Source organism: Python bivittatus, unplaced genomic scaffold (assembly GCF_059951505.1).
Source record: "Python bivittatus isolate LINGU-HERP-01145 unplaced genomic scaffold, Pbiv_v1 ctg000340_np1212, whole genome shotgun sequence".
Taxonomy (NCBI): domain Eukaryota; kingdom Metazoa; phylum Chordata; class Lepidosauria; order Squamata; family Pythonidae; genus Python; species Python bivittatus.
This window is the reverse complement of record NW_028277056.1, coordinates 5244874-5263709: the sequence shown is the minus strand read 5'-3', so window position 1 is coordinate 5263709 and position 18836 is coordinate 5244874. Positions and strand designations below refer to the sequence as shown.

General features: G+C 42.3%; 1 protein-coding gene across 1 annotated transcript; it reads left to right on the top strand.

Moving 5' to 3' along the window:
* The first annotated feature begins 317 nt into the window (after positions 1–317).
* On the top strand, positions 318–17884 carry LOC103059205 (glycerophosphodiester phosphodiesterase 6-like). Its single transcript, XM_025172698.2, has 15 exons — positions 318–578; positions 1719–1822; positions 3866–3959; positions 5243–5302; positions 6371–6469; positions 6716–6809; positions 7200–7345; positions 8728–8810; positions 10189–10339; positions 10936–11160; positions 13194–13351; positions 13494–13641; positions 14100–14182; positions 15780–15862; positions 17856–17884. The coding sequence occupies exons 1-15, from the start codon at positions 318–320 to the stop codon at positions 17882–17884; spliced, it is 1818 nt and encodes a 605-aa protein (XP_025028466.2).
* The last annotated feature ends 952 nt before the right edge of the window (positions 17885–18836 follow it).

Below are 18836 nucleotides of genomic sequence, written 5' to 3'. Positions count from 1 at the left end.
TAGCTTAAAGCGGCCAAGATTGAGAAACACTAATATATACACAGAAAACTCATATAATCATACATGGCTTAGCCTTCACTCACCCTTCTGCTTCTGAAATTCCCATTGCTCACATATCTTTGAGGATTTCTTAGCAGCTATAAACTTGATTTTTCTGCTGCTTGAAGAACCCCACCGTATTTTTATTGTTGGAAATTCTACATTTGCCTCAAAACTGCTCGGGGAAAAAACCCCACCCTTCTAATTAAACCATAAGAGCTGGGAAGTTGATTGTTTAAGAGGGAATTGAAACTGACGTGATCCTGTTGAATCGCAGCATGGTCAAAGTTTACCGCACCAGCTTTGATCTCCTTCGATCCTCTTTTCAGAAGGAAGATGCGATAGACGTTTTCCAAATGGATGTTGGCCACATCTCGGTCACGAACGTCAAGCTTTGGAGTCGGAAAAGTCGACACCGGCGTCCACCCCAGATCCCTGAACATCAGCCCTTCGTCATCTGCCTGACCGGCTTCTACAGCTGTCAGTGGGGCTGGCAACAGCACAGAACAGTGAAGCCAGGCCATTGGTGTTGCAAGAAGGTAAGACTGAAGATTGAAGGCTGTCAGTCATTGCAAGAAGGCGCAGTGTGGCTGGACATCAGCAATTTCTCTAGAGTGCGTGGTTTCCAACTTTTGACATAAAGTCACAGAATCATAGAGTTGAAAGGGATCTCAGAGGTCATCTAGGTGAACCCCAGTCTCTGTTTGAAGATACCAATATACTGGTAGTCCCCAGTTTAAGAACGAGTTCTGTTCCCAAGGTCTGTCCTTAAGTCGAATTTGTATGTAAGCTGGAACAGTATTATTGTATAATACTGTATAAGTAGTATTGTGTAATTAACTTGAACCACTGAGTATATAACTCAAATTTTGCTACAGTAGGCTCTGTTCTTAACTATGGGTCGTCTGTAAATTGGGCATTCTTAACCCGGGGACTACCTGTATTATCAAAAGCTGATAATTACCAACTGCCTCATTTAGCAACCGTTCAAAGTTATAACAATGTAAAAAACCCCAGGTTTATGACCAGTCCTCGCATTTACGGCTGCTGCAGCATCCTGTGGTCACATGATCACCATTCAGGCACTTTGCAATTGGCTTGTGACAAGCAGAGTTAAAGAGAGAAGGTGGAGGTAAAATTGTAAGTTGCAGTCACGTGATTTTTCGATTAAAGACCATGGCACTTCGCTTAACGATGGAAGTGGAAGTGAGGTTGTAAGCCCGTCATGGTCATATAATTTTCTGCTTAGCGACTGCAGAGCTTAACAACAAATTTGTTGGTCCCAATTGTGGTCACTAAGTGAAAACTTAAATGCAGGGTTTTTTGGCAGCTGTATGGAATTTTTTGCAACTTCCTTCTTCCGGGATGTTTTTTCCAGCAACTCTGGGATTTCCTCGTGGTCTCCCATCCAAGTTCCACCTGAGCATGACTTAAGTTACCTTCCAAGCTAGACAAACCCCATCATGCCATTTAGACTGAGTGCAAAGAAAGGAAACATAATCAAACCATAGAATTTCTCCTCGCAGGGACTTTTTGCACAATCCAGACTCCTTCAAGTTGGATTCCACACCTGGTGACTATCGTTTCATTGGCACTGATATGAAGAGGGGTCGTCCTTGCCTTAATTCCATGTCCTCTCCTCTGATTCTTTTTTTTCCTATTCTTCCCTTTTTTCCTAGAGGGAGTGTAGTTTTTTTGCAATCTTGACGCTGGCGCTGAGCTTCTGGTTCATCTTTCTGTCTCTCTGGGGGGGAACAAAGAACGACTATCACAATTTTGATGTGTAAGTGTCCTCGTTGCTTGACACAAGCGCTTAAATCCAGATAGCAACAGGAGCGGACGGGCTTGGGACGTGGCCGAGAAGAAGCACTCAGATCTCACGTACCAGACGCATCCCTGCGGGGGGGGTCAAAAAAGTTGATATGGTGGATGCAACCCACCAATTGAAGCCCCTCCCCTTTTTTACATGTGTGTAAAAAGGCGGCAGGGCTTGGATTGGTTGTGACCACTATATGTTTTTCATAAAAAAACCTCCTTTATTTAATAATGATACATTATGCATATATACAAAGATAGATAGATGATAGATAGATAGCGATATATATTCATTTTCCTCTTTTAAGAAGTACATCAACAGTTCTCTGTGCTCGTTTTATTATTATTATTGTTTAGTCTTATTCTAATCCTTTTATATATTTCAAAAAATATATTATCTATGGATAAACAGATCACTACTGAGGTTGTGCCATTATTACTCAATATGACATTAGTAAAGGTTCCAAGCAGAGTATATTATTTTTATGATAGTGAAAAGAAGTACAAGTAATCCTCGGCTTATGTCCATTCGTTCAGCGACTGTTTAAATTTGGGACAGCGCTGAACGAGTAGTACTTACAACCAGTCCTTGGAGTTCCGGCAGTTGCAGTGTCTGACAGTCATGTGATTGTGATTTCCGACATTCCCTGCCAGCTTCCCACAAGCAAAGTCAATGGGAAAGCCAGCAGGAAGTTGGAAGTTGCGGCCAAGTGAGGTCCTTGCTTAATGACGGCAACCAGGATTGCTGGAACTGCCATCGCTAAGCAGTGTGGTCACGTGGTGTGACACTTATGACCATGTCACTTAGCGATGGCAATTCTGGTCCCAATTGGCATCATTAACCGAGGACTACCTGTATAAATTTTTGAGCTGAATGCCAAAATCTTGACTATGTTATTGTTTATAAATGTTAAAGAAAAAGAAAAAGAAAAGAAGAAAAAAGGGGGGGAAATCCCTAAAAATAATATAGGTAAATATTTAATTTCTAACTTCCCCTTTCTTTGTACTCTAACTCAGGTTCCTCAACCTTGGCAACTTTAAGATGGGTGGACTTCAACTCCCAGAATTCCCCCACCAGCCTTGGTGGCTGGGGAATTCTGGGAGTTGAAGTCTACCCGTCTTAAAGTTGCCAAGGTTGAGGAACCCTGCTCTAACTGATTTGCAGGGCCTGTTGGCGTAAGCTTTAAAAACCATACTCTAAATGTTTGTACTGCCTTTGATGCGTAATATGTAATACATATGGAAGCCATTCTTGATTAAGTTTGGGACCACCAACTTGACTTTTTTTATTGCCTCCCAACAAATGCCCCAGAGGAAAGCATCTTTCAGCTATGCCTTAAAACAGACCCATTTGGAGCTTGAAACAGGAAGCAGCTGCTTTAAGAGTCAGTCTCATTAATCACATGGCTGCTTTAATGAGTCAAAGCCACTCATCAAAGTTAATGTAATTCTTAAAGGACAGGAACCTTTCTTTCAGGCTCATGCAGAAACAGGGTCAAGGCTTGTTAATAGACGTTTGTCACCCCAAATTGGCTAGGGAGTAACTCACTGCCAAATTTGAGAGGTAGTGTACAATCTCTGCATTCACACAATCTATTTCACTCTCTCTGCTGTTAGTCCTGGGTAGTTCTTGGAGCTCCAGCAGCGGATGACCAAGGAAAATTCTCTGTGTGGTGACCAATTGAGGGTCAGGGCTACTATGGGGGAATTGACACCTAGCCTTCCCACCCTCTCTGCACCCCCATGTCATCCAAGAATAAACTAGTGAGAGCAGACCCTCCCCCAAAAGGTCAAGATGGTGGGTGCAACATAAAAGAAGCTCCGCCCCTTTTATGTGTGTTACATGTAACCAAGAGGCGGGGCTTCAGCCACGCAGTTTTGGCTACCATCTTGACTTTTTTGACATTCCTTTGGTATCATACCAAGAAGGAAGAAAATAAAAACCCATGAATGTTCTACCTACCCGTTGGGTTATGTTCCTCAACTAATCCTATTAATGTTCCATTTTTAGGTACAGCTATATGAATACAGGATACTGGTTTCACTGGTCGATTTTCCTCCTGGTTTTAGCTGTGTTTTCATTCTCCTATCTCTTGTTTTTATTGGTAAGTGCATCTCTTTTCAGCGAAAGATCTTCCAAGACTGGGGTGTCTGCAGGGAGAGGGTCAAAAAGGTCAAGATGGCAGCCACAGGAATCTCAAGGCAGGTAAAAAAGGGAGGGGCTTTGATTGCATCATTGTGTCAGCCATCGAGTTTTTTGATCGCCTGCAGACACCCCAATTCCAAGATTATGATGATGACAGCCATATTGTCATTGCAACATAAAGTCAATGATCTCCGCTTGGATGGACAATCTTATCAGCTGTCTGTAGTCTCTCTGTCCATCTTTGGTGGCTGGGGCACCCCCCGTCCACTCATTATCTTGCTAAAATTTGGAGGCATCAGTTACAGCATTAGGGTTCACAAGCCTACTTGGCTTTATAAAAATGGCCCCACCCCCAAAGTATGAACATTTCAGCCCTGCCATCAGAATGATGACCCTTGTTGCCTTTGACTGATAGATTATGTGCCATCCAGTCATTGTCCAGTCTTAGTGACCACATAGACCAGTGTTGTCCAAACTTGGCCACTTTAAGATGAGTGGACTTCAACTCCCAGAATTCCCCAGCCAGCATGGCTGGCTGAGGAATTCTGGGAGTTGAAGTCCACTCATCTTAAAGTGACCAAGTTTGGACAACACTGACATAGACAGATTTTCCCCATGACCATCTGTCCCTAACCTAGTTCTTCAAGTCTTCCAATGCCTTTGGGGGCTGGAATAAATGGCAAAAAGGATGGCCTCAGGTTCAAAAGCTGACATGATCCTGTCCTAAAATATCAGTATGAAAACATTTGCAGAGATTAGATTTTTCCTAGCTTCCGAAAGAGAATGTGATCTACTCAGTAGGTAATATGTTTGAATGAAACATCTGAACTCCTGCTTAATGACTGGATGTGAGGTACTGGCATTAATGTTAAGGGCTCTGACTCATATGATTTGGTCACGTCCTTCCTGAGAAGAAGAAAAGGGAAGACAGGTTTGTTATGCAGCTTAAATTCTCGGCCTCCCCCATTTCTCTCCTGTCTTAGCACCTGATTTTTCAAGAACTCCTTTTTCTACATGCTTTCCTTGGCGATAGTTCCATTTCACTGTACTTTATGGCCCAAGGTGGAAATTACTGAGGGATCTCCAAGGTTCTCATTGTCTGAGCTGCTGTGATATCACAGAAAGTTAGAATGATAAGAAGGGTGATGAGAAAAGGGATGGTTTGATGTAACTCTACTTTTACTGTATTTCTTACAGATTTCCAAATTGTTTTACAGTATGACTAACCAATGATTTTCATAGATCTTAGCAGTGTGTCTCCTGTGTGAGAATCAACAGCTGTACCTACACTGGTGTCACAAGGTAAAGACAATTCATCTATTGCTGTTTCTTTAAAAAGGTATTATCTCCTAGGAAGAGATGTTGTTTCAGTTCTGGAAGCAAAGCATCCAGGAGCCGTGAGATGTTTTAAGATCTACTAAACCAAAGGTGGACACTTTCAACCTCTGAAACTTTGGAGGGAGTCATTTTGAGGTGGGACAACATGAAATTCTGCCACAGAATATGTACCCCAACTTATGATCCATGTCCTAAGGTAGTTCCTAGATCAGTGTTTCTCAATCTCAACAACATCAAGATGTGTGGACTTCAACTCCCAGAATTCCCCAGCCAGAGAATTCTGGGAGTTAAAGTCCACACATCTTAATGTTGCTGAGATTGAGAAACATTGTCCTAGAATTTATCAAAGGAATACACTCTCTCCCATAACACTTGGGAAAAACTTAGAAAAACCCATCTTTGTGTTGTAACTGTCCCCACTGTCAGATTATATTTCATAGCCCTGGCGTCCTATCACAGATTTTGAACACAATCTTTACAAGGCATTAAGGACCAAGTGAGGGAGAGAAGAGGAGGAGGATTGGTTCCAGTTTCTCAACAGTGGCAGAGTTATGGTCCAAAATATTCCAGAACCTTCCTTTTCTTTCTTTAGGCTTTCTCAGATTCAAACAAAGGTGTTCTTCTTTCCTTCACCCCACAAAATCAGGAACGTTTTGAACCATCTTGCTCCCTCAGAGATCAGTCAACGCCCTGAAGGTGTCTTAAAAAAATTATGGCATGTTTGATGTTGTCCTTTCTTTGGGTTTGGACCGTTGCCAGTGACTCAGTCCAGACATCATCTGGGAGAATTATACGACCCATCCTCATGTAGGTAGTAAGCTTAGGGGCATAGAGGGGACGGAGCCCTCTTGACCCAAATCTAGATGAAGAGGTGAAGGCCACAGAGTCTTTTGGTGTTGAGCTGGAGGAGGCAGAATGATCTCTTAAGACTGAAGAACTGAAACAAATCTGAAAATTGGGCTGAGAGGTAGAAAGAGTCTTTGTTGAATCTGTGCAATGTTTGTGAATAATCTGTAACATTTGATCCTTTAGACGATGACGATCTTTGCCCTGTTTCTCTCCATTATTGGCTTAATCACCATAACACTATTTTGGAAAGGACAATGGTACACATTCTACCTGTCATTTCAGGTAAGGAAATTCAAAGGCCATTATACAAAGGAGATCTGCTCCTCATATGCTCCTCATATATGGAAGATGTGATCATCACTAGATTCTTTGGTTGTTGGATGAAAGCATTTTAGGTGCATTCCTAGAAATAACTAAAGTAATAAGATGTAAATGGATTGGCCTTGAACTTTTAAACATTTAATTCATTTTCATTTAATTTTAATTAGCTGCAAAGTTTTTAATGGAGCTGTTTGGTCTCCCTAGCAGATCTCAGCTCCCTTTCTCCACATGGCTGCCATCTTGACCATGATCCTTCTATCTTGGCCTGTGGCGATCCATTTCTTCCAGATGAAAAACAGAGGTAAGGTTAGGATTTCTTTACCCTCCAGTGTAAATATTGCAGTTCTGAAAAGCAGTGTATAACATCCTTTAAGAAAGATGAAGATAGTTCCAGAAGGTGGGTTTCAGGGGCATCTGTAGAAGGAGTAAAAAAAGTGAAGATGATGGCCAGATTTGTGCATTCAAAGCCCCACCCCTCTACCAGAAGCTTGGTTAGATCAAAGCTTAGCTGGATCAAAGCTAATCAAATCTAGCATCTGCATACAATAGTTCACCTTTTGGAAAACTAACAATAGTTCTTCAGCTAGTGGGTTTGGGAAGAAGGTTGGTCCTTGATGCTGCAAGAACCAAGTTCTTCAGGAGCTGGTGTTTTTCAGAAGGCACTGAAATGGACTCCTTTGATGTTCTTCAGTTCTACAGATTCTAATCTTTGGTCCTTACCTGTTTATCCTGCTCTTTCTTCTCTTCATACCCCTGGGGATGACCTCACCCTGCATCCGGGAGAAGGGGACGCTGGGTCCCAAGCCAGGCCTGATAGGTCACAGAGGAGCACCGATGGTAGGTTGAGCAGAAAGTACCTTCAGCAGCCAAAGAAGAGGTGCTATCAAAAGAACCTTTCTGTAGCAGGTTCCCTCCAGATTTGTGGAAACCAGAACTCCAATAACGACTGAGCCCTCGGACACGGTGGCTGTATCTGTAGGAGCTGGTCCATGCCTGAGTGAAGAATGCAGTTGGGTTAGGGTGCAAGACAGGCCCCCAGCTAAGAAGAACAGGATTGGGCCTTCAGTGGGTTCATGGTGGAAGCAATCCTCAAGCCAAGAAGTTCAGGTTCTGGAGCTCAGGCGTCAAGCAAAATGGCCGCTTGTCAGAGATGTTGTGGTCCCAGCACAGGGCAGGGGGCTGAACGAGAGGGTCTGCAAGGTCCTTTCCAAGCCTTACCTTCTGTGATTCTGTGACCACCGAGATAGAACTAGATAGAGGGTCTTCCCATCAGTCCTCTGTTTTAAGAAAGGCAAGTCTGGAAGGCAGAGAGTGAAAAAAGCCTAAACTGTTAGGATTTTCTCATGGGAAGAAGTGCAGCTCGTTATCTTCAAAATGGATTGTTATGGCTAAGCAAGTCATGTGAAAATTGTTATTGTAATTGTGCACGTATACTGCTATTTACTGCCACCTATTGGCATATGTATGCTAGTTATTCAAGGGGTGGCAATAAAACGGGAGGATTATATGCCCAGCCTCTCAGTAGAGTTTTAGCCACCATGTAGTCAGTTTTATGGGTTATGTAGTAGTAACTAATAACCAAGTAGTGTACTTCTTCTCTGAGAGTTTGTTTAGCTAGAGACTTTGTTATACCTATGTAGTTGTTAAGTCTTGGATGCTAAATACATGAGAAGTGTTTTTTCCTATATTTTGTATGAAACTTGTATTTTATGGAGTTTTGCATTTTTATCAATAAACAACCAGATATTTTATATTTTCTGGCTGGATTTCTTTGGAGAACAAGATATGGACATTGCATTTTGTAAATCTCTCATGCTGATGTGTATTTTTGCCAATTTTCTGGGAGTATTGCTGCACTCTGAGCAACATAAACATCAGACAATGTGTAAGGGAAATAATAGATCACACAGGATTGGTCTGAATTTTGTTTTAGATTCCAGTCACAGAGGGGCCTGGTCAGATCTGAACCATGGAATTGGGTAAAAGGCATCAGCATTCTTGCTGGGAAAGATTCTTTTTTTTTAATCCAGAAGCAAGAGAAGACAGGGCTAAAACTCCCTTCCCATCTTCTCCCTTTGCACCTCCCAGCTATGCACAATTGAGAGAGCTACTTCAGATGGTTAAAAACTGCTCCATGTAATCATGGTGAGGTGCTTGTGCTAACTCAGTCCCAGCGTCATTGAATCTTGCCAAACCCTGATGTTCGATTTTCATCCTAGGTGGCTCCTGAAAATACTGAGATGTCGTTTGTGAAAACCATTGACTATGGTGCTGACGGTTTGGAGACAGATGTCACCATTAGGTAAGAGCATTCTAGAGAACGGTCACAATAGCCTTGTAAAAATGAGATAAATACGAATGCAAAAAAGAGAGATTGTTGTATGTTTGTTGGTTTAGGAATGGAACGTTTTACAGAAATATGAAACTGAAAGTTGATCACTGAATGCAATTAAGAAAGGTGTATGATGGGAGACCTTTTTTGCCCCAGGTGCTGGGGGTGGAATGTTGGTGGAGCTAGGATAGCGTGGTTGAGTTGTGGAAGTGAATTTTATCAGGGCATCAACGGTGTTTTCCATTTAAATGCTTCTCCTCCTTCTCCTTCTCCTTCTCCTTCTCCTTCTCCTTCTCCTATTATTATTATTAATATTAATATTATTATTGCATTGTGTTTTTATTCTTGTTCACTGCCTAGACTTCCTTCTGGTAGATCAGGGTTTCTCAGCCTTAGCAACTTTGTAACTCCATAAATATATGAACAACCAAGGGAAAATTGCATAGCCCTGCTCAACGTTGAACCATTCACTAAAACCTTCCATTTTTTGTCACGTATATTTTACTTTGTTTGTTTGTTTCACAAATGTATATGGCTACTATCTAACTATCTACTATCTAACACAGGGTTTCTCAGCCTTAGCAACTTTGTGGACTTCCACACATCTTAAAGTTGCTAAGGTTGAGAAATCCTGTGTTAGATGCATCCAGCCCCATTCAAAACCCAAAACAGAGTTTCTGGGATGGTGGAGGGCATCTGAAGCAGAGGGGACCATGATCCAGTCTGGGGGGAAAAAATGGGGAAAATTCCTTCATAATGTCTTTTCTTGGGATTTAGCAGAAGGGTGGGAAATCAGGGAGGCTTCAGACTGCAAAGAAGTGGATGAAATGATGAATGACTGGATGTCAACAGACATATTTTGGCTACCTTGTCACTCACTGAGAGGTTTCTTGAAATTCTCTTCTCATTTGAAATAAGTTTTGAAAGCAAATTCTCTTTCACCAAACTGAGTGAAGGCTGCTAGGGAAAAAAAGGCAGATTTTTTTTTTTCTGCCTGGGTCTAACACAAAATAAATCACACTGCTGGTTTCTACAAATAGGTAAAATAAAGATATCAGGGTAGTTAAACTGAGGTCATTAATCTAGCACACAGGAAGCTGAATTCTTGTATGGGGAAAGTTGCTAGCAACCAAGGAAAAAAGACCCTGGAAAGGACAGGGTCAAGAAGGAGAAATATTGTACTTTCATTAATCCTTTTTATATTTGTGTATTAAAAGAATGGGACTGGATGCAAAGAGCACATAAGACTATAATTTCTACTTTCTCCTTGAACAAAAACTAAGCCCCCTTGCAAATCATCTACATGAAATTCTAAGCTAGTGATAAATGTCACTTTTTTCCTGGACAGTTTTGATGGGGTCCCCTTCCTTATGCATGACAAGACTCTAAAAAGAACCACCAACATCAAAACTCTGTTTCCTACAATCAGGAACAAAAAAGCCTCCTTTTTTTCCTGGCCAGCTTTGCAGCTACTGAATGCCGGACAGTGGTTTTTCAAGGTAGGGTTGTTTGTAATTGGAATCAAGAAGATCCTTGTCTTTCTCTACCTCATTCTCCAAAGACTTTGGAACAACAGAAGAGAATCTGTGTAGCTCAGGGTTGCACTGTGGAGTCCTTGGTGCTCTCTGAGCTTTGTGGTTTGCTGGCAGACGTTTCATTACCCAGCTAGGTAACATCATCAGTGCAAGCTTTTGAACAAGCTGCAACAGATTCCTTACAACAGCTTTACAAATGTTGTACAAAAAAGGGCTTTGTTTGGTCAACCTATCTGGCCGAGCTGCAAGCTTCGTAAAGATTTGGGTCCTCTTCCGTGCTGAGCCAATGACTTGGGGTTGCTTAAACTCATTGGTTGGGTTGAGGTTGGTGTAGAGTGAAGAAATGCAGTATGGATTGAGATGACTTTTCAAACATTTACCAGATTGGTAAATAGGCATAACTCTCCGGGGCACTCTTTCTTCCCTAAAAGTGTGCTCAGTGGTTGCAGTTGGTATCTTTTTCGTTTCCAAAGGATATTCCAAGCTGATTTTTTTAGCTGAAACAGCAACGACACCACCAACCTAGTTCCTTCCTGATTCCTCTGCATTTTATTTTGTAGAGAAGGCCATTCCCTAACATGCCCCTGCTCTCAGAGGCAGATGAAAAATGGGCGAAGAATCAGAAAATTTACAAGTTCAGTGATTTCTTGTCTCTGGCTGACAAGGCGAACAAAGTGGTAATCTTTGATCTTTACCGCCCACCTCTGAATCATCCCTACAGGGATACTTTCCTCAATAGGACTTTGGACGTACTCAAAAATGAATCTGGGATTAAAGCTAATTTGGTAAGAGACTTTTCTTATGATGCTGCTTCTCTTCATGATATAACTTTCCTCTATCCTCCCTAGAGAAAGATTGGGACTTTCAGCTTCCTTCTTACCTCTCTTATCTCACTTTTTCTCTCAACACACTTCAATAGCTATCTTATTAACAGGGGACAATCACAAATCCATCCATTTTTGGCCTTTGTTTGATTTTTCTGAGCAGAATGCATTCCGTCTAGCCAACGGGTTACTGTACATGCTTGGTCCTAGTATAGCCACCAGATAGCTGTGTAAATGACTTGCAAGCTATTCTCAGCACTCATCAAGAGTTCCTTGTCAGTCCGGAGGGAAATTACTCCAAGCTTCAGTGCTTTGATTAATGACTTTGACAATGGGGATCATGCATTAAATTTACAGACCAGGCAGATTCAGTTGCATCATGGCTGATACCTTACAACAGTGTTTTTCAACCTTGGCAACTTTAAGATGTATGGACTTCAACTCCCAGAATTCCCCAATCCACACATCTTGAAGTTGCCAGATTTGAAAAATACTGCCCTAGAAGATTGAAACAAGATTCAAAATCTTTATAGCTTAGGGCAAAGTGGGTGAAAAAAACCCAGACCAAAATGTAATAGAGATGAGCACAGAATATTTCTATAAGAAAAAAAGAAATCCAATGGAAAATATAGGGATATCTGGCTTGCAATACAGATAGTCCTCACTTAACGACCATTCATTTAGTGATCATTCGAAGTTACAACGGTGCTGAACAAAGGGACTTACAACCGGTCCTCGCACTTACAACCATTTCAGCACTCCTGCAATCATGTGATCACAATCCAGGCATTTGGCAACCAGCTCGCACTTAGATGGTTGCAGTGTCCCGGGGTCATGTGATCATCATTTGTGACCTTCCCAGCTGGCTTCTGGCAAGCAAAATCAATGGGAAACCACCTGATTCGCTTAATAACCACAATGATTCACTTAATGGCCACAGTGATTAGCTTAATGACCACTGCAAAAAAGGTCATAAAATTGAGTGTGACTTGCTTAACAACTTCCCTGCTTAACAACAAATTTTCCAGTCCCTATTGTGGTCGTTAAGTGAGGACTAGCTGTAGTACTTACAAAACGGAGTTTGGACATCACTCTGTAGATGATGTGTAGAGTGATGTGCTTGCAATCTTAGGTTGCATCAATATGAGGGTAGTTTTCAGAGTGTGGGAAGTGACGGTTCCACTCTATTTGGCTTGGAGCAGATTCACCTCTCGTACTGTGTCTAGTTGTAGAAATTACATTTTAAGGAGGATTCAGAAAAGTGGCATGGGTTTAGAGAAGGGTAACCAGGCTGATGTCAGCCCGCCTAGGTAGACCAGACCAGGAAATCAATAAACTATGTTTACTGAGATTGGCTACAATAACAGAATCTCCAAGTCTGATTGTGTGGTATCTCCTCCTCCTTCTTATACTGCAGTGAATTAGGGAGGTGTCTGCCTGAACCACTTCTGAAAGTCATCTGGATGTTCCAAACTTAAAAAATGCTTCAGTCCCTCTTGCCCATGCAGTAGTTTCTGTGCATCTCCATCAAGCTTGTGATCCTTATTCTGTACACTTGATAATAGGACTCGGGGGTCTTAAAATGAAAGATTTATGGAATGGGATATTCTAGCCTTGAGGGAAGACTGAGAGGGGACTTCAAATATCTGTGAGTCACACAGTAGAAGGCCTAATACTCTTTTTTATCATCAAAAAGATCAGGGCATGGAATAATGGTTTTAGATCACAGGAAGACAGATTCTGGTTCAATGTGAGGAGAAGAGTAAATTTGAAATTAGTACCAATTATCTAGAGATGTTGGGCTCTCTTTTGCTGGATATGATCTGATTGGATTTCTGAATTGGACTTCATAGATAATACTCCATGGAAAAATTGTTTGGGTGTGTAATAAAGTTCCATTTGTTGTGCATGGCTCTTCATGGCCATCTAGAAAATGCTTGATAGAAAGATGAGAGACTATTTTAATTCTAGGATTGCTCCTCTGCAAATCCCAGGTCCTATGGCTGATGGATTCAGGTAGAACTTATGTTCAGTCCGTAGCTCCCGGCTTCCAACACACTACGTCTTCCCTAGAACCCATTGAAGATCTCCAAAAACGGAATATTGTGAAACTCAACTTGGACTACAGAAGGATGGCTACTGTAGATATTCGGTAGGTTGTCATGGCAACATTGATTTTCCCTCCCCAGCCAAAGGGAAAACAAGGAATCTTGTATCCAATGCCACATTGGAGTATCAGTTTCTTCGTGATGTTGTAAGTCATCTAAGAGGATCTCATGATGCTTTCTTGATAGGAAATATGCCGAAGCCAACATCACCACCAACCTCTGGGTGGTCAGCGAACCGTGGCTCTACTCCTTGGCGTGGTGCTACGGAGCTAAATCGGTAACTACCAATGCCGTGCATGCTCTGGGCAACATTAGCCAGCCTTTCTTCTTCTTGGTGAGTAGAGAAAACATCTCTTACCACATGGAGGTGCCCCCACTTCCAGTCATGGACATAAGGGGTTGCCCATTCCTGCTTTGGGAGGACAACTAGTGTGTTACTTGGAGCTCAAGGCAGCTGCCAGTTGAGCAGTGAGAATGAGATTAGATGAGACTCATGGGGGAAGGACCCTCAGGTTTTGTAGGTCAAGCTTGGCGCTTTGAATTGGAACCAGAACCAATAGCAATTATGAGAGACTGACAGCCTCTTGGCACCAAGCTTCTCAGCTGCTAACCCCATTACAATTATTTGGGGAAAATATCCCAACTCCTGAGGTGGTAAACATGGAGTGTGGTTTATACAAAGAATGATTGCAGCAGACTCTGCCTTAATCCAGTCTTTTCAATCCTGGACTGCTTTGTTCTACTTTCATCCTGGGGATGAATAATTCCAGTTTGTCTGCTTTTCTGTTACAGACACCTAAGGAATACAGGACGATGTGGATTGTAACCGACTCTCTGGCGCTTCTCTTCATATTTCTTATCTTTGGTTTTCACTGGTAAAGTCCAACGCATCTAATGGTTTGTGCTTTGGACGTGGTGGGGCGTGAGATGTTGCAGGGTCGTCAGGGGTGGGTGAGTTGAAAAGGTCAAGATGGCGGCTGCAAAGCGCAATCAAACCCTTGTCAGGTTTTTTACATACGTCGCATGTATGATGCACCTTAAAAAGGGGCATGGTTTTGATTGTGAGGTTGTGATGGTCCTCTTGACTTCATAGAATCATAGGACTGGAAGGGGCTTGAAGGTCTTCTAGTCCAACCCCCAGCCCAAGACAGGAGTCCTCATATCATCACGGACAGATGGTTGTCCGATCTTTTCTTGAAAACCCAGCGATGGAGCACCCACAACTCTGGGAGGCCAGCTGTTCCACTACTTAATAGTTCTCACTGTCAGGAAATTCCTCCTTATTTCCAGGTTGGATCTCCCTCTGACCAACTTCCACCCATTGCTTCTTGTCCTACCCTCAGGGTTATGGAGAATTAATTGACGCCCTCTTCCCTGTGGCAGCCCTTCAAGGATTGGAAGACTGCTATCATGTCTCCCCTCAGTCTTCTCTTCATTAAGCTAAACATACCTAGTTCCTTTAGCCGTTCTTCATAGGATTTAGCCTCCAGACCCCTTATCATTTTTGTGGCTCTTCTCTGCACTCTTTCTAGAGCCTCAGCATCTTTTTTGTATTTTTGTAGTTTTTTTGACCCTCTGCAGATATCCCTGAGATGTTGGTTTTGGAGATTGTTTGCTTCTAAAGGGGATCTGGCCAATCTCCTTTCAACCTTCAGGGTTGGAGTCCCTCCACATCCAGCTGTGCTCATCCAGGGGCAGAGCCTAAGTGAGCCACAGATATGTCCAACATATGCTTTGACCCAAGGAACTTCATGACAGACCAAGAAATCTCCAATTCAAATCTTTCTTCACTGCTATTTGGAAGGGATGATGGCAACCAAATAGGGTTGCCCCAAGTGACAATAGGAGCACGTTGCAGGTCCTGGCAAATTCACTGTCACTGCTGTTTCATGAATGATTCTTCTGGTGAGGGTACACCAAGAATGGTTCCAACAGCTGTTAGAAAAGGTGATTGGCTGAGGAAGGGAAGGATATACATTTACAAACCACACCAAATACTATGTATGTCCAACCACAAGAAAAGTTGCAGGGCAATATGAGCCGTGAAGAAGGGTGCTCCTACGTCTCTCCTTTTTCCATTTTATCTTTTCCAATGGGCACTGAGCTGTAGCTTCTGAGCCCTTTGTTCAGCCCTCATTGAGGTCCATGTGAATTTGAACTTCTCAAAGTTCAAAAGAAATTCAACTTGCATTCCTCAGAGTTCATCAGAACTTTGTCACACTTCATTCTTGCTTCACTTTGGTTCTAACTGCATTGACGTTCCCCCACAGAAGTACTTTGAGAACAAATATTCATGGCTTTGTATAACACATTCCAGGTGTTCCAAACATATCACCTGCATTAATATCTTTGGGATGATAAGATCGGCTTGTGCAATGATCTCCGTTGCAAAGAGAAAGTCACAAATAATAGGACAGAAGTTGTCAGATTGATGGATTATTTTGAAAATGTGGGGCATTTCTTCCTTCTTAGGTGGAGGAAAATGAACTACTTCTACTGTGATGCTGATAGTGAAACATCTGTCACGACAAATCCATCCAACTGTTTAGCTATGGGTGAGTTATTCTCTGGCAGGGGTGATACGCTGAGCATTGGTACCCAGGGAACAACTTTGAAGTCAGGCCAACTGTCCATCTAGATCAGTGTTTCTCAACCTCAAGAACTGTAAGATGTGTGGACTTCAACTCCTAGAATTCCCCAACCCATCCAACTGTTTAGCTATGGATGAGTTATTCTTTGGCTGGGATGATACACTGAGCATTGGTACCCAGGGAACAACTTTGAAGTCAGGCCAACTGTCCATCTAGATCAGTGTTTCTCAACCTCAGGAACTGTAAGATGCGTGGACTTCAACTCCCAGAATTCCCCAGCCAGCCATGCTTCTGGGAGTTGAAGTCCATGCATTTTGGGAGTTGAATTCTGGGAGTTGAAGTCCACGCATCTTACAGTTCCTGAGGTTGAGAAACACTGATCTAGATTCAACTGGCAGCAGATTTTCTTGTTACCTATTGCCCGATCTTTTGAACTGGAGATCCCAAGGACTGAATCTAAGAATTCTGCAGTCAAGCTATAACAGTTGGTTTCCAGACTGATAAAGATTCAGAAGACTGTTGTATAACAACCAACTGTACGCTTCTCCATTTTCAGTTAAAAGACCCACTTTCTTCCCAGATCATAGCAAGATTGTTAGAAAGAAAATCAAAGTCTGGGTCCTTGCTGTACATAGGGAGATATTGGTTTGAAATGGGAAAACCCCGAGTTGCTTCAATTCCCATCCCATTCTTCTCAAGAGCAAGAATCCCATCTCGACCCATTCTCAAGAAATCTTGCTAAGGAGATTCTCAGAATTATGCTTCAAAGAGAATCACTTTCAGTTGATTAGGCAGGTGCCCCAAAGCCTGAGAGCATCAGAATATGAGGTCGAATGAGATCAGCATCTAAATTCCTGGGAGAGCTGGTGGGATCCTAACATGCGGCTGGATCTCCAAGGCTTTCATCTTTTTTCCAATGACCCAGCTACCTGCAGTACCAGTATGAAGAGGGAAGGACATTCATGTGGGCTTTCTTCTCCTCAGTGATGGTGCTTCTGACTGTTAGGTTCTCAGAGCCATTTTGGAAATAAAGAAGGAAGCCACCAGACTTGCTTTTGATGAACCTGCTTCTGATTGGTGACTCATTGGGAATAAAGAAGAAATGAAAACATCCACCTCTTCTCCAGATCACAGGAAGGCACTTAGAAAGAAAACTAAATCATCTCCTCAGTAATATATTAGGGAACCAATGGGTTCTCAATCGGAAATAGCTGCTGGAATTCTTGTAACCCCATCCCCCTCATCTCAATAAATCTTGCTAAAGAAAACCCTGAGCTTCGTACTTGGAAAGAACCATTTTTAGTTTGAGGTAGTTGCCAAAGGATCTGCCACAAAGCTAAGATTTCTACCCAAGAGCAAGGATCTTATTTAAATTAAGCAACAATGGTAATTCATCAGTCTGTTCCACCCAAGTGCAGAAGACCATCTACAGGGCTTATTCCTCTCCTTTTCCTTGTCCCACCTTTCATTGCGTTCTTGATTAGGGTAGTGTTTCTTCCCTGACTCTTCATCTGGTGTGGTGTCCTGTTTATCTGGACATGGTTGCTAAAGAGGATGTGCTCTGGGCTGTCCTTTGACTTTTGGTTGTGTCTTTTAAATGATACCAACCACAGGTAAGCAGGAAATGGCACCAGATAAACAGCCAGGGAAGAAACCCTACCCTTATCAAGGAATTATCAAAGAAGAAACCCCACCCCAACCAAGACTGGCAGGGCAACCTACTACATATAAACAGCCAGCAAAATTCCAATTCTGAGGTTCCTTGAGATGGATTCCCTTGACAGCCACTCAACCATTATATCTAAGGTGAGTCGTTAAAGGTAGTGGTTGTGAGTGAAACCATTTATAGTTGAAGACTGTCTGCCTACCTAAATATGTTTCTCTAGCTCTGCGTTGAGATCTTGGTTATCTTGGTCTGAATTTAACCTCACCGCTTTTTATCCTTGTGTCTTTTCAGATCTTAACAAGCTGCCATCTGTGGCCTAAACAAAAGACACACCATCCATTTAGTGTAGAGAGACGACTAACTTTGCGATAGAAGATCCTTTCCCACCTCCAGGAAACCAAACAGGAGCATGTTCTTGGTGCACCTGCTGAAGAAACTTGTTGCTGCTTCCATTTGTATGGTTATTTTGAGCAGAAGATCAAAGAATCTCAATTTTTATCCTTTCTTCTCTAATTGTGGGACCTCTTTTCTTTTCAGTGTTAGAGGAAGAAAACCCAAGTGGATTTTATCCAGGAGGTTCATACACCAGTACAACTGAGATCCACTTGAGAAAAGTCCTTTCAGTTTCCACCTATTAATCGTTTTTTTTTTCTTTTTTGGCAGTAAGACATTTTGGAAACACACACCAATAGGAGGGCTCTTCCCTTTAGAATCCATTTGGGAAAAAAAGCTGGGATGCAACCAGGAGGACATTGAGGGAAAGTGGCTAAGTTTGACCAACTAGCTCTGAAAGGAGCTAGAGATGGAGAATAATGCAAAAGAGGACATGTGATGATCTGGTTGAATGTGATCGGCAAACGATCCTGTTCCTTGTTTTGGATTATCTTATGCAACCTCAGATTTTTTTTTAAAACAAGCTGCATTTAACAATGAGTTTGCAGGGTTGAAGATTTTTGAAATATGTGTTTAAACATGGGAACATTTCTCTGTACGAAATAAAACAGATATGTAAGTATTGCAAGATCTGAAGTGCCTAACTGGGCTATGGGGGGCTGTCCAGAGCTATCTGGAAGTTTAAGACTCTAACTGGTGCATTGAAATTAAGAATGTTCGGGTCAGAAAACAGAGGAAGGGAAGACCACTGCCTAAAATAGGGGACCAAACCTGGGGACCACATCTTGAGAACTTGTGAAAGGCAGCGAAGGGGTTGAAATAGGATTGGGCAGACCTATGGAAACTCACTGGATGACGGATGGCCAGCCTACTTCACAG